The sequence below is a fragment of the Ptiloglossa arizonensis genome, chromosome 4, assembly GCF_051014685.1.
Source record: "Ptiloglossa arizonensis isolate GNS036 chromosome 4, iyPtiAriz1_principal, whole genome shotgun sequence".
NCBI lineage: Eukaryota > Metazoa > Arthropoda > Insecta > Hymenoptera > Colletidae > Ptiloglossa > Ptiloglossa arizonensis.
The window spans coordinates 10,019,921-10,034,355 of record NC_135051.1 but is presented as its reverse complement, the minus strand read 5'-3'; the positions used below and the strand labels follow the sequence as shown (position 1 = coordinate 10,034,355).

Here is a 14,435-nt window from a genome sequence, read left to right as displayed (position 1 = left end):
ATCCAGCCATAAACGATAGGGCGCGTACGGACCGCGTAGATTTTTGCGTGCCGCAACAAATATCATACACCTTTTTCCTGTTTTCTTTTATACCTTTTAAGTTATTTCAAAGAGAATTTGAAAACTTTAAGTGTTAACAATATTTTGACGCTTACTGTACGTATTAAAGCAAATGCATTAAAGGAAATACATTTCTATTACAATCGAGTAACGATTAAACCCGGAATACATTGCAAAGAGACAGTCAGACAATTGGCGTGGATTGGAGATCGAAGAAAAATCAGAAATCTGATTCAATTTTTTTCGCGATACCGATTGAATTTATAATCAAAAGAATAATAATATTGAACAAAAATATCGATAGAATAAATTAGAAGCAATTAGATGCCAACACGCACTTTGTCAATGTCAAAACTAGTCCAAAGAGATTCAGTCAGATCCAGACAAGTCTTGTTAAGTCGACTTCCATGGAACGAATAACGACCTCGACGCATGGAGTCGCGTAATAAGCTGTTAGAGGAGGGAAAATAATGCTGGATGATTCCCTTCGCATTGAAACGTAGTTACATATAGGGTGAAATCTTCTTCTTTTACCACCTTTACCGACTGCGATGGTTCAGTCGAATATAGTTCGCAGAATTACTGTTCTTAAACGAAGAAATCGCTGCGAAACCAGTGAAATTTATGTTGTCGGTATTTCAGATTGTACGATGTCATTGTCGTCTGTAATTTTAATTGCTACAAAAGTAATTGACTTTTGTCGTCTTTAGTTTCAATTCCTACACTTAATGAAGGTGAAATTGTGTTTCGGTACGAATCAGTAACGTCGAAACTAACATAAAAATAATAAGGCTTGCAGACGGCTCCCAATTCATAATTCATATGACATAGAAAAGTATTTTTTGTAATGAATATCTTATATCTCGTCTGGATTTCGGTTCCCCGATTTGTGTGAGACGAAAAAGTACTGCTCACACATCTTTTGTATATTTCAACTGTGTCTGTAGATGGTACGGTACTATTCTATATTATCTGCCGACCTAGTCCGACTGGCGCCAACTAAAATTACAAATCTACATATCATACTGTCCAGGGGTGACGGTTCCTCGTGACGTCATTCATCGTGACAACATCCCCCGTTCCAAGGATGCAAGTTCAACCAAAGCGAAGTGCCGTTCGTTCTTCAGTAGCCGTTGCGAAGTTTTAGAAATTATTTTTAGAATAATATTAAATACAGAAAATAATTTAAATATTGTGATTGTTCATGCCGGCGAAACAACATTGGTTAAGGAACACGAAGCATCTCGTGGATACGCAACAAGCGTCAATGCACAAGCACGCATCGATTTCACCGGGAAAACATGAGTGACGGAAACAACGAACAGATCGACGGAAGTCTTTCGACTAATAGTGCTCTTCGAATGCAATACGAATATTTTATTGGAACGGGTGAGTGCTACAATATTATCGTTTACGTTTAAAACAACTTAACTCGGGCGTTGAATATAATTCGATTGCTGGTGACCTCATGAAACAGCTCAAAAATGATACTTTTAGAACAATTGTGTTCTTAACGATTTTCTTTTGATATTTAAATGTAAGTAACTAAAAATATTCATTTCCAGTTTACCATTTAGCAATTTGGGCATTTTTACAATTCTATTTGTAGCTATACAGATAGTAAATGATATTTTTGTATATATATATATACAATTCTTGTGTGTGTATATATATATACATATATATATATATATATATACCAAAGTTCATGTAATACCTGAAGCTCACCACCTGTTAACCACCTCTTAACATAATTCCCTATGCAACATGTAATATAATTTTATTAGATTTAAAATAAACAAATGCAATTTTGATTTACATATATGGTGCTTTGTATAATAAAACCTTGCTAAATTAGGAGCTTTAAAACAACTATTTAGTAGGCCATGTCCTTTTTCACTAACTGTCTAAAATAGGCATGTACTACTTAATAGTAGCATTTGTTTCCCTGTAGAATAAAAGTCTTTGACATTTTTTATGCAAAATATAAAACAATTTAGAATGTTTTTGAATTATAATATGATATGTATAAGAGTTTTCATCAAATATCTTTCCAACTATTTCCTATTATTCTTGTTAGTTACGTATTCCTTAATCCTACTATTTCCTATAGTTAGAAAACATGTGCTCTTCAATATAAATGATATTATCATTATAAAGATGTACGTCGGAAAACAAAGGACATGGCACACCTATAGATACAGAATGCCGGACTAGTGGAAGTTGAAGAGTAGAAAATAATAAACAGCGAACAATAGTACAGAAGATAGAGAAAGAATCGGTCAGTACGTAGTGACAGCACAGCACAGAAGCAAATAAGGATAATGAGTCACGCTCAGCAGCATGTACTTGCAAGCGCAATAGTTCTCGCTCTGATAGTGGTCTTTGGCATCCATGTCTTCCTGTTTCCCATGTACACATCCAACCCACCAGCTCGTCACATGAAGATTTCGACATATGAGCAAGCTCTTTGTCGAACTACCTTAAAAAATGTCAGAATACCACCGGAGTGGAGAAATCCATGTCCTAAATATGGAATAGTTTCTGCAGTCCAAGGTGGCAGGCTTGGAAATCAAATCTGGGAATATGTCTCTGTGTGGGCTACTGCCAGAAGAACCGGTTTGGAACCATTCATGCCACGTTGTATACTAAAGACTCTTGAGGAATATTTTGAAAATCTTAGTATACCACCTCTTGGTTATATTGGACGTTGCAGCCTAGATGTTAGTCAGGTTGTCAATTCTCTTGGACAATGGAATAGCACAGAACAGAACATTATCGTACCAAGGTTAGTTACTTTATATATAACATATTTGCAGCTATATTCGTTAAATATTTGCATCGACAGACATGCAGCTTACTGGTCCCTTATCCTGGGGTGGTTAGACGATATACGAAGAGAATTTACATTTAAACGAAATTTAAGAACTTACGCGCAAATGGTACTGAAAGAGGTAGCGGAAAAGTTTAACTTATCCAAACCAACATTTGTAAGCATTCATGTACGAAGAACAGACTATGTGGACTATCTGTGGCAAAAATTAAAAATTAGACCTGCCCCTGTCAGCTACTATTTCGCGGCAATGGATTACTTTATTGGCAAGTATAGTAATGTAGTATTTGTAGTAACTAGCGATAATATACTTTGGTGCAAGTATAATTTGCATAGTAAACGATATAGAATCAAATTTGTATCCGATGTGGATGCAAAAGGCCCTGGCAAAGACCTTGCAGTTTTATCAGCATGTAATCACAGTATTATAGATTATGGTACATATGGTTCATTTGGCGCAATTTTAGCTGCTGGTGAAACAGTGGTGTACAATGTAACAACATACTTTTCAACCTTAATTGCTGAAGTATTGCCAAACTGGAAAATAATGAGTTGAATAAAAATCAAAAGCATCCTTTTTATGGATCTTAAATTAGAAATAACGCGTGTACAAACACTTTATTAAAAATACATTTTATACGGATTTAAACGATCGTTTCGTTCAATTTTAGAACGCGAAAGTAATATTCTTAGATATTTATTTCGAAATTAAAACTGAGAATAAAATTTTTCTATGAGATTATTTTATTCAGTACAAATGTATGTTTATAACATTATTTTTCCAAAAAATAACATTCGAAATACGACATCCATCACTTTAAATTAATAAATAATACATTTTATTTGTAATTCTGATATACGTACAAGACAACAAACAATTATTTACTATAAAAATTAATATTTGTATCTAAACTGTTTCCAAATTATTCGAATTCTTTTTATTTTGCCATTCCGTTTATTGTATATTTATATTGTTTCAACAATTTCTAAAAAGAACTAAATGAAAGTGTATCATTATATTTCACAAAGTTTTTAACAAAATTATATAAATATGATGCTGATAAATTGCTTAAGAACAATGTGCATAGAATTTAACTTGATTATGGCACTATTAGATAAAACTTAGAAACTTGTGCACCTTTAATAGTAGTAAGAAAATTTACATATTTTAAAGAATTTGTAAAGATCTAACGTAGAAGAGGGATACAACGGAACAATGGACCACAAATGTCTAAAATTAAAACAGATGCTTATTTTTTTTACTACTGTGATTCAAATTCATGCGGCCCTGAAAAATTGAATAGATTCAATATTCTTTTGACACAATGAACCAACGAGCTGAGCCCAATCTAAAACTGAGGAAAAAACTACAAACTTCACAGTGGTCGGAATTAAATACAGTGATATTTAAATGTTTCTATTATTGTTTTGAAAACCATAAACACTTGACTAGTTTAGACTTGTTTCGTGATATAATGTAACAATCGAGAAAGAGCACAGTTAAATGTACTTGCATTATACATCTAATGCATCTTTCATGTAAAGACAAACTTGCAGATATAGAAAAAAGTATTAATGATCTATGACTCTTATAATGTACAATGATTTCAACTGTGATTCTATTTCTTATTGTGCCAAAATTCTTAACACACGCGCGCGCGTGCACGCACGCTCGCGCGCGCACACACACACACACGCGTGCGCGCCACAATGTGCACAGAAAATGTATGCATTCGTTAATGCATGTGTGTACACATCCACACACATATACAATGAAGTTATGTCTATACAAGGTATTATATAGTGTTTACAAATGTGCAAAAAAAGGGATGAATTATTTCTTCACTTAACAATTAAATATTTCTGAAATTTAAAAAATCAATAGATTGGAGAAAAACGTATTTTACATAAACCCAGTGTATAAGTGTTTCAAGTTTATTAACCACGTGACCTGATATATTCAATTTATAATATTTTATAAATTAGTTTAGTCAATGTGTCTATGTCTATATGTTAATACATACATATATATACATGTATATACATACATACATATGTATGTATGTATGTATGCATGCATGTATGTATGTATGTACGTATGTATCTTCAATGTATTTGATGCCTGTTAGTTGTTAATTATAACAAAAATATGGTCAAAAGAGATTATACAAAAATGTATCACAATTCAGAATTTATGAAAGTGGTGTTGAGATATAAATTGAATAGATATAATTATAAATGTATACAACTTTCAGGCACTGATATGGACTACTCTGTACATTCTCTGTGATAATTTTATGTAATTTGTATAAAAATAAGACGGATGTGCTGAAACTTATCTGTTTTACAAAATAAAAATAGTCTGCATCAGAAATGATCTATACTTTTTCTTTGCTAATTTTATTTTATTACTTTTACGTTTCACTAATGAATGTTGAGTATACACTCGGTACTCAGTCGGGAAGTACTAAAGAAAACTATATATAGACTAATTGTAGTTAAAAATTTCAGGTAATTTTATTATAATTTTATGGACTAGCGGTTTATGCTAACAAGCCCAGCTGGTCCCAGTCCTAGTTTTGAACTTACTGTCTTTACTCTTAATGGTTGAAAACCAAGTTCACTTTTTGGAATTCCATATTCTTGTAACTTAGTTTCATATGTTTGAAGTAAATCCTCATGTGCTTTGCAAACTTTTGCTAATTCATATTGGAGATCTTGTATAGCACTATTCTTTCTATTCAATATATTCTGTGGAAAAAAATATGGTTTATGCAAATGTAGAAACAGAAAAAGTTACAATTTTTAAAAAATTTCTAACCTCCAATTTTTTATTAGCATTAGCAACAGCCACTGGATCCAACTGAGCAGCAGCAAGTACCTCGCTAATCTGTGCTTCACGTTGTTCCAATAAATCTGATAGCTTCTCAAGATTCTTTTCTAAGAGGATATTCTTCAATCCTGTTTTTTGTTGAAGTTCAAGTATAGCTAAGACAAATCTTGAATGTAGCTCATCTCTTTCGGACTGACACTAACAAATGAAATGAATTTCAATTAGAATAAAAGAAGTAATCTTTTTAGTGGAAAAAGGACACACTTATTGTCGATATACCTTTTCGAAACGTAATTCCAGTACTTCGTGTTCCCACTTCAAACTTTCAAAATCTTTTTGTATAATTGCTAATCTTTTTTTGGTATTCTGAAATTGTCAGAAATGAGGCTTTCAAAATATCATACAATAATCTTGTACAATTAAAAATACTAACAATTAAAGACAGTTTATCTTTTTCATAATTTGCAAGTTGATGACTATACAGCTTTATGGACTCTTCGTTGGACTGCAAATTAGCAAAATATTTTTTATTCTCAATTGATAATTCTCGTACTTGTTTCTTCATCCGCTCTTCATTACTTCTCATCACTTCCATTTGTTCCTACAATACCAATAGCATAGTAACATCAATAACTTCATATTTTATATTAATCATACCTTCATACTCTTAATTAAAGATAAATTGTTAAAAGTAATATCGTTATAATAATTTTTCATTTCTGAGAATGCAGTCTCATGATTTTTTATTAAATTTGCGATTTGTGTATTTTTCCTCTCTTCCACTTCAGTTGTTTCCATGCGATGTTTTAGAGTAAGATATTCATATTGACTTGTTAACTTTTGTTCATATTTTTGTTCCATTTCTACTGCTTCAGTTTCAAATTGTTTTGTTATTTTATCTATTTCCTCTGCATTTTGCTAAATAATATAGTTTAATTTCCATAAATCTGTTTAGTAATGTTAAAAAATTGTTTACATTTCTTTCATACCAATTTTAATGCACGTATTTCATTCATGTGTGCTAACTCTTGATCCTTCTGGATTTTTTTTAGATCCTTCTTATCTTCATACAATTCATTCTCTTGTGCTAGATAATCATCTTGTGCCAGTTTTAGTGCAACCATGTGTTCAGCTTTAGTTTCTGATAGATTAGTCTGATGTTCATACATTAAGTGTTTCAATTTTTGCTTGTATAATTTAAGTTCTGCTTCGTGTTTTTCTGCTAGTTCCTCTTTCTCGTGTTCTTTATTTCTTTATAAACAATATATATTAATTGATTGCATAATTAAATATTTTAATTAAATATATGGCAGAAGTACCTGACAATTGCACGTGCTTCGTCTAACTGATGCTTTGTGATTTCCCAAAAAGTTCTGAGCTTATCTCTTTCAAGTTGAAAGAAATTCCGTTCTTCTCTTTCACGTTCCAATTCTTCAAGTATCTTATGCGAATAGATTTCCAATTGTTCTCTACTCATTTTGGTTGTGTCTACTCCATCAACAGTAGCAGGTGCCTTTGCCTTTTTAGGTCCCTACAAGGTATCAATAAAAGACAAAATAAAACAATTTACTTAAGTATAATTAAAATTTTATTAATTATATTTATAATCAAAATCTTAGAAACTCGCCATTTTTATAAAAAAAAGTTGTTATCAGAAAAGTATAACCAAAACAGTAGTATCAGACACAATTTCGAGAGTTACAAATAATGTTTTAGTAAACTAAATTATAAACAACAATAATAATATTGACTGTCATTATAAAACATCTAGTTTTATTGACAGGTATAAAGGAGAGTAACAACAAATCATTACTTGATTTCAAACTAATGTTATATTGTTTTGGTAGACTTAGTTGCTAAGTAACCAAAATTCATGATTTACAGGAGAATTCAAGGGAATATATAGAATACAACCAGGCATGTCCATTTTCCTTCACATTTCGATTCATAAAACAAAAGGCAGTACACTAATTTCCACAGATGTTCGTATTGGGCGTATATGTATCGTATAGCATAACATAACATCCGCCGCCATGTGATACCATAATAACAGAACAGAATGAAAAAAGGTGCCTAAGCATCGAAGCTTAGCTTAGACATGCCTGAAATACACAATACAATGTATCTACAATACTATCAAACAGAAAATAATAATGTTTGTTTTCTAGTAATTGTATCATTTTATTGAAATTTACGTGTATAAAAATGCATGCAAATTTCTTAATATAATTAAACAGTATTTTTAATTTTGCAATAACAGTTTAAGTCTTGTAACATCTCATGCCAAATATGGAATTATTTATTAATACAAGATAGTTACATTTGTTCCTAATCCATAAAAATAAATGTATAAACAAATCTATTTTTGTTATACCTTTAAATTCACACAAATGTTAGCTATAACGTTAAACATATCGTACAATACATATAGTAAAAACATTTTTTGTAATGCTATAGTACATATATCCTCGTAATATTTCCCGTTCTATTATTAGTCACGTTGTAAATTATTCTATATAAAAAAAAATATATATATATATCCAACAATGTTACACATCTACATCTTGAGGCATGTTATGCATATGTTAAAATTCAATAATGATAAATACCTAGTACATTATATCTTATATAAAAATGCGTATAAATAACTTCTAAATGTGACCACTGACTGTTACATATATTTTGTATGATTTTCAATCATTATTGTAACATAACACTAGTCAATTGCTACATTTATCATCTAATAATTTAAATAAAAAAGTATTAATAGCAAAATGAATAGTAGTAACATGTGTTAAGTACTTATCAAATTATTGCGTTGTGTGTTGATAATTTTTAATGATTCAAATCATTTAAACATGATAAATTTCATGCCTGAGATGTAGAATTCTGAGCATGTATCTATAAAAATGTTTAGAAAGAAAAATTTGAGGTAGACCAATGTTACTCGTGTAAAGAATATTCGGGTATGTTGTATGTGTTTACATTTTAGTCCATTGTAGTTTCTTATGTAAATTGGTGCAGGATTTGTGCCCAAATTAGGTTTTTATACAAATAATCAAGTAATACGTTTCAAAATAATAACTTATTATAGTGTGCATATTCAAAATTGTAATAAATACGATCATATTTAAAGACAGTACAGTCCGACTTCAAATCTCTGCCATAGATAATGTTCATGCAACATTGTAATTTCATATACAACATATACAATAATTCCTGAGAAATTAAGTATTGTATAACAAAAATAAATAATTGTGTTAAATAATTGAATAACCATCCTCATGAAAAAGATTCATTTGAGTTGAAGTATGAAATGGAATGCTATATATTATGCAATTTTCTATGATTTTAGCTTGTTTCACCATTAAATTGGAGCAAACATCCTACTGCACCAAAGTAACCCTGTAATTAAAAGAAGAAAGAAATCGAACATTATTTTATATATTCAGAATTAGTTAAAAATGTTATTTTATATGTACTCCACCTCATGTTCTAAGAACAAAGCTTTCATTGTTCCTTTAGACCAATAATCCATGGCATAGGCCAAAAGTTTCATTGATATAGGATTTACCCTAAGGAAGTTTCCTGCAAACACTACCTAAAAGTTTCAACCTACGATAGTATCAGTACTGTAAAATGTTCATAAAATGAATTATAATTAATACTTTCTTTACCCTTTCAATATTTTCATTGACAGCACACATACGTGCAATAGAACCAATATTGTTTGTAATAGTAACAAGTGTTGCACGTGCAAGATCTTCTTTACTAACTGCATTTCGTCGATCTTTAGAATTCATTTGTCCGAAACTACATAAAAATTAAAATATGCAAATAAGTCTTTTAATTAAAAATTAAATTATAAAAATGAAACAAAGTACAAAACATTTGTTTATTTCATTATTAAGAACATTACCTGCTTGCAACAAGATCTCCAGGAAGACCAAAAGGTCCATAATCACCACCATAAATGTCTTTAACCAATTTATCTACTCTGGTATTATCACCTCCAGTTGCTAATTCTATTGCTTCTTCAAATGTGTTGCATCCAGTTAGTAAGCAACATAATCCTAAAAATGTACCACCACCTAGACTAAATGTAAAATAAGTGTATCAATATCAAATCTCTTCGTACAATATTATGAATTGACATTATTGCAAAAATAATATACCTGGTTCCAGATATTCTTTTAAAATTTTCTGGCCCATAAACTGTTAAAATGCTTACGCCGGACCCTATATTTACAAGCTGTAAAAAGTAGTCATAAAATGTACCATTTAACCTTCAAAATGCATCTTAATATTTTAAACATTGTACATACCAAAAAGGGGTAAGGTTTAGAAAAATCATAAGGAACCTTCTGACATTTACTATCATCTGTAGGATGAGACCAATAATAACATTCACGTGGATTGGTTGTTTCTACATAAAGCATACCACGTATTAAACTATCTAATTCATCAAATTTTGCTAAATTCATATTCACTTCCTGCAAAAGAGGTAAATATATAGAATATTAATGACAGTGAACATTTATATTTGTAGTATTGCAATATTATATAAATAATGTCTCACTTGTTTAAAATTCTTTTCGAATTTATATGCTCCACCACCAGTAGCACAAACTGTTGTTACAAGATTGGCCATACCCTTAGACCTTGCTAATGCTAAAAAATTTCCCATTTCACTTGTAGGAAATCTAATGAAATGTAGTGTGCCACATCTACCCCTGATACAGACATTATCCATCTGCAATACAAATAATATAATGTATAAGGTATAGTCGTTTTTGTAAATGTTCAATGAGTTAAACAACATGAATAACATACTTGTAAATGTGTATCTCGGTGACCTGTTTTCCCATATGCTGAATTTTTAACTAAATATCGTCGAATATTTTTTAAAATTTCTATCTCGGCATCTGCTTCATCTCTTGTAATATCTTTAGGTTCAAAATATACTAATTTGGATAATGTACCTCCTATATCCATACCAAACCATGGTATTGCTAAGAAAAAGAATGAGAAATAATATTATTATATTAAATAGTATTATTACAAAAATATCAAGTTTAAAAATTTTAAACATTTGGAGAGTTTATCAAATAAAATGTAGTTATTAAAAACATAAAATTCATATATAAAATTTCTTATTACACATGAAAAACAACTTTTATGCAAACAATACAAGAATATTGCAAAAAAAAAAATATACACTGAGATATTAAAATACATTTATATATAAAATCTCCTTAAACTAAAACTTATGTTTTTAAGATAAATACGTGTAATAAATAATTCTTTTAATCAACTTTTGAAAAGTTATTCTAATGCTAAAACAATATTCATGAATAAGAAATGATTATAATAAAGAAATAAAAGTGGCTACTCTAAGCACACATACAATTTAATGACTCACAAGGTGATGAATAGTTTTTGGACTCCTTAACTTGTGTGTCAGCACCAGTGTAACCGTTGGACGTCATAACTTTTGTAGCAATTTGATTTTTATGATTCTGAGGACTCATTGTTGAACTTTTAATTAATAACAATTCTCTCCAATTTAATGTATAATTCCTTTACTAAAAATTAAAGAAAATAAAAATTATACTGACAATATTATTAAAAATAATAATAAAGCAAAAGCTTTACATTTAAATGTCACATCAATATTTTACATTATTAATTATTAATATATACATTTATACAAGATACTAACAAAATATTGCACAAGATTTTTAGATCATAAAAAATTGTTTAAAGTGACAATTATTTATTAAAATCATTTTTTTCCTAATCACGTAATGTTATACTGAATTATAGCATATAGCAAAGGTTACTCTTGCTTAATTATGCATACCATGACTGAAAAACATGACTGCATTATATATTGTTTAGATCATTATAAAAAATGTGATCATGTTTTTCGATAACACATATATTTAATTTAATAATAAATGATTTAAAAAGAAAACACTTCTTAGTATGGTATATCATAATCGTAAAATAAATCGTGCGACATTCACTACATCAAAAACACACTTCGGTTTTGCGTCTTATGATTCTGTCAAAAAGTTTCTAGTAAGAGAAGACCGAGTTATACCAAAAGATTTTAACTTGAACTTAAGTATGTACACGACACTGTCCTTACCAAAGAAAATTAAATTATTGTTTTATAGTTTACAAAAGTTATATATAATTATATAATGTTACAAAAATTATATTCGAAAATGTTTAATTAAAATCACGATCGTTTTATAAACAATAAATCGATAGCGTAATGTTATTGTCGCTCAACAAATATTTACAATTAACGTTCATCAATTATAGACAATTTTTAAGCGATAGAATCGCTGACATTACTTGCAAAGTAACGCCATCGACGTCTGCGATGATCTTAAACGACAAGTTGTACCAATGTTAGCAAAATACGAAATGTGTCCACTCGAGACTAACGCCAGATCACGCGATTGACGACTTCCTTTTTTTTTGTTGAAATTTTGCTCAATAGAGAGGAAACAAAAAGCGATACTGATATTGAATAGATATGTATGCTGTTACTATTGGCTAATCAAGAGACACGCGAGAGGATAAAATACAAGTACCACTTTCCACACACCAACCAACGATGAAGAAACGAAGCAAATGAAAATGTAATAACTGTATCGTATACGGTATAACGTAGAGAGTAAGAGAAACAAGAAGCGATATGCTCTTACCTGGTAACGTCATTTCAGAATAAAGATTGAATCTTATAAGGTGGGAAATTATTGTAGGAACTTGCTTAGATCAACAATTATCTAAACTAACGATAAAAAAGACCATCTAACCGCTTGATTGTTGAACGGTAATTTCATATTATCGGTGGTCCAGCATTAACGCGTAAATATTTTAAATAAAGTTTTTCGCTCCATTAAGTTCTTTGGTCGGATTTATACAAAATGATAAAACTTACATCACAGTCACTGAACTTAGATAAATTTGCAATACCTATGTAGGTAGGTTGCGCGTTAGCAAACTACTCGGTACTATTTCGCGGATATGTGAAAATCGGACGATGCGATACTCCTTCCACTTTTAACTCTTATTTGCCTTTTAAATTCTCATGATCACGCACATGGAAAATAGACGTGGAACTGTGAAAACGTTGATTTGTTAATTTTTCCTGTACTCACATGTAACGTCAGATTGCTGACGTCACAAATCCGTGTTACCGAAACTTTTATTGAAAATATCAGTCAATTGTGTAAAACGATTAAGCGATATTGACACCACGAATCGACTTCAATATTTCCGAACAATACAGAGCTGAAAAATATTTCCTTCCAGAAACACGGATCACAGAATTCAGAATAAGATAAATTATGCTTGCTCTCGTCCATATATACATGTTTATACTTACTATTTTACAATCACTCGATCACATGTGTTCGTCTGGTTTAGAATGTAAACAAAATCATGGCTATTTTTATTTTTCGTAATGAAGAGCTGATGTCAAATCAAGATTTTTTGCGTTTCCTATTACAATACTGAATTGTTGAAAAATGTTTAGTAATTATTCAGTGGACGTAATCGTCGAACGTTGCATCGAAATGATATTCATAGATGAGCAAACTTGCTATTTGAAATTAAAATAAGACATAATTTGGTATTCATTATTTTTTTAGTTTACAGATGGATGAAAAAATAATAATAAAGACAATTTATGACGACTGAAAATGTGTAATGATGTTTATAGAATTAGTAAATAAATAACAACATGAAATATTAGACCCTTTTATTAAGATCTGATACTACTAATTTTTATATGTGCTTAATATTTAACTGCATTGGGCACGAGCCATCATAGAAATCTTCTGTGCCTTATGTATTATGTCTGGACAATGTCTACGACGTACCAATTTACAATCTTGAAAAAAGCCCTCATTTCTAGGAAATCCATGCGATCCATCGGAATATGTGACCAGTCCTTAATTAAAATATCAATTTATAAATGCTCTGTGAAATGTACACTTCTAACATTTTACATACCTAGCCCCCATACACGACCACCACGAAATTCTCCTTCGAATTTCATACCATCTGACCTCCAAAATACACCATGGCCATGAAACCAACCTTGCATAAATTCTCCTTCGTATCTGATAGATAAAGTACATTAAAAAATTAATAATTATATAACTTAGATGACCTCACAATAACATTTACTTTGCTCCATCTGGAAACACTATTACTCCTAAACCAGAACACAATCCATTTTGAAAACCACCATCGTAACGTGTTCCATCGGGAAGAAGTAAAGAACCAGCACCATGTTTTAAACCTTTTCCATTCCAGTCTCCAATATATTTTGTGCCATCTTCATATTTGTATGCACCATTTTTTACCACACCTATAAATAAATTTTATTGTGCAGATTTCTAACTCTATGATTGTAACACATACTGTTTGCAATTTGTAAATCCATAAGAAATTAAAAGGAGAAATTATTAGAAATTAAGTCTTACCATCACCCATGCTTCTAGTATACTAAAAGCATTAAAGAGTAACTTTCAGGTTTCAATCCTGTTACAGAAATCAATTCTTTATTCAATTATGTACATTATGTACAATATAGCACTTATACAATATATTGAATCTTAGTTTCTATACTGCCACATGTAAATCTAGTACAGTAGGGAAAATCATTAATTTTTTTTTTTTACA

The 14,435-nt window shown here is 30.3% G+C and overlaps 4 protein-coding genes across 10 annotated transcripts; 1 reads left to right on the top strand and 3 right to left on the bottom strand.

Moving 5' to 3' along the window:
- Nucleotides 1-433: 433 nt before the first annotated feature.
- On the top strand, nt 434-3,628 carry LOC143146002 (galactoside 2-alpha-L-fucosyltransferase Sec1). 2 transcript variants are annotated; one of them, XM_076309925.1, is made up of 4 exons: nt 434-1,010; nt 1,094-1,449; nt 2,221-2,848; nt 2,909-3,627. In XM_076309925.1, the coding sequence occupies exons 3-4, from the start codon at nt 2,385-2,387 to the stop codon at nt 3,447-3,449; spliced, it is 1,005 nt and encodes a 334-aa protein (XP_076166040.1). In that variant the 5' UTR covers nt 434-1,010; nt 1,094-1,449; nt 2,221-2,384; the 3' UTR covers nt 3,450-3,627. The 2 variants fall into 2 exon arrangements, with proteins under 2 accessions (XP_076166040.1, XP_076166041.1); XM_076309926.1 differs by lacking the exons at nt 434-1,010; nt 1,094-1,449 and having other exon boundaries at nt 2,345-2,848; nt 2,909-3,628.
- Nucleotides 3,629-4,814: 1,186 nt separating this feature from the next.
- Gas8 (Growth arrest specific protein 8) lies at nt 4,815-8,229 on the bottom strand. Its single transcript, XM_076309910.1, has 9 exons — nt 8,101-8,229; nt 7,609-7,828; nt 7,046-7,257; nt 6,716-6,977; nt 6,384-6,644; nt 6,160-6,327; nt 6,006-6,092; nt 5,715-5,924; nt 4,815-5,644 (listed from the first exon to the last, which is right to left on the bottom strand). Exons 2-9 carry the CDS (start codon nt 7,651-7,653, stop codon nt 5,429-5,431), a joined length of 1,461 nt encoding a protein of 486 aa, XP_076166025.1. The 5' UTR covers nt 7,654-7,828; nt 8,101-8,229; the 3' UTR covers nt 4,815-5,428.
- Nucleotides 8,005-13,277, bottom strand: Fbl (pantothenate kinase 3 fbl). 6 transcript variants are annotated; one of them, XM_076309920.1, is made up of 11 exons: nt 13,132-13,277; nt 12,685-12,865; nt 11,134-11,311; nt 10,560-10,738; nt 10,306-10,479; nt 10,052-10,219; nt 9,902-9,978; nt 9,646-9,822; nt 9,404-9,539; nt 9,214-9,327; nt 8,005-9,131 (listed from the first exon to the last, which is right to left on the bottom strand). In XM_076309920.1, the coding sequence occupies exons 3-11, from the start codon at nt 11,255-11,257 to the stop codon at nt 9,078-9,080; spliced, it is 1,203 nt and encodes a 400-aa protein (XP_076166035.1). In that variant the 5' UTR covers nt 11,258-11,311; nt 12,685-12,865; nt 13,132-13,277; the 3' UTR covers nt 8,005-9,077. The 6 variants fall into 6 exon arrangements, with proteins under 6 accessions (XP_076166035.1, XP_076166034.1, XP_076166033.1 ...); XM_076309919.1 differs by having other exon boundaries at nt 12,720-12,865; XM_076309918.1 differs by having other exon boundaries at nt 12,449-12,865; nt 13,132-13,276.
- Nucleotides 13,278-13,492: 215 nt separating this feature from the next.
- Rtp (MORN repeat-containing protein retinophilin) lies at nt 13,493-14,380 on the bottom strand. Its single transcript, XM_076309933.1, has 4 exons — nt 14,237-14,380; nt 13,938-14,121; nt 13,761-13,870; nt 13,493-13,698 (listed from the first exon to the last, which is right to left on the bottom strand). Exons 1-4 carry the CDS (start codon nt 14,244-14,246, stop codon nt 13,550-13,552), a joined length of 453 nt encoding a protein of 150 aa, XP_076166048.1. The 5' UTR covers nt 14,247-14,380; the 3' UTR covers nt 13,493-13,549.
- Between the last annotated feature and the right edge of the window lie 55 nt (nt 14,381-14,435).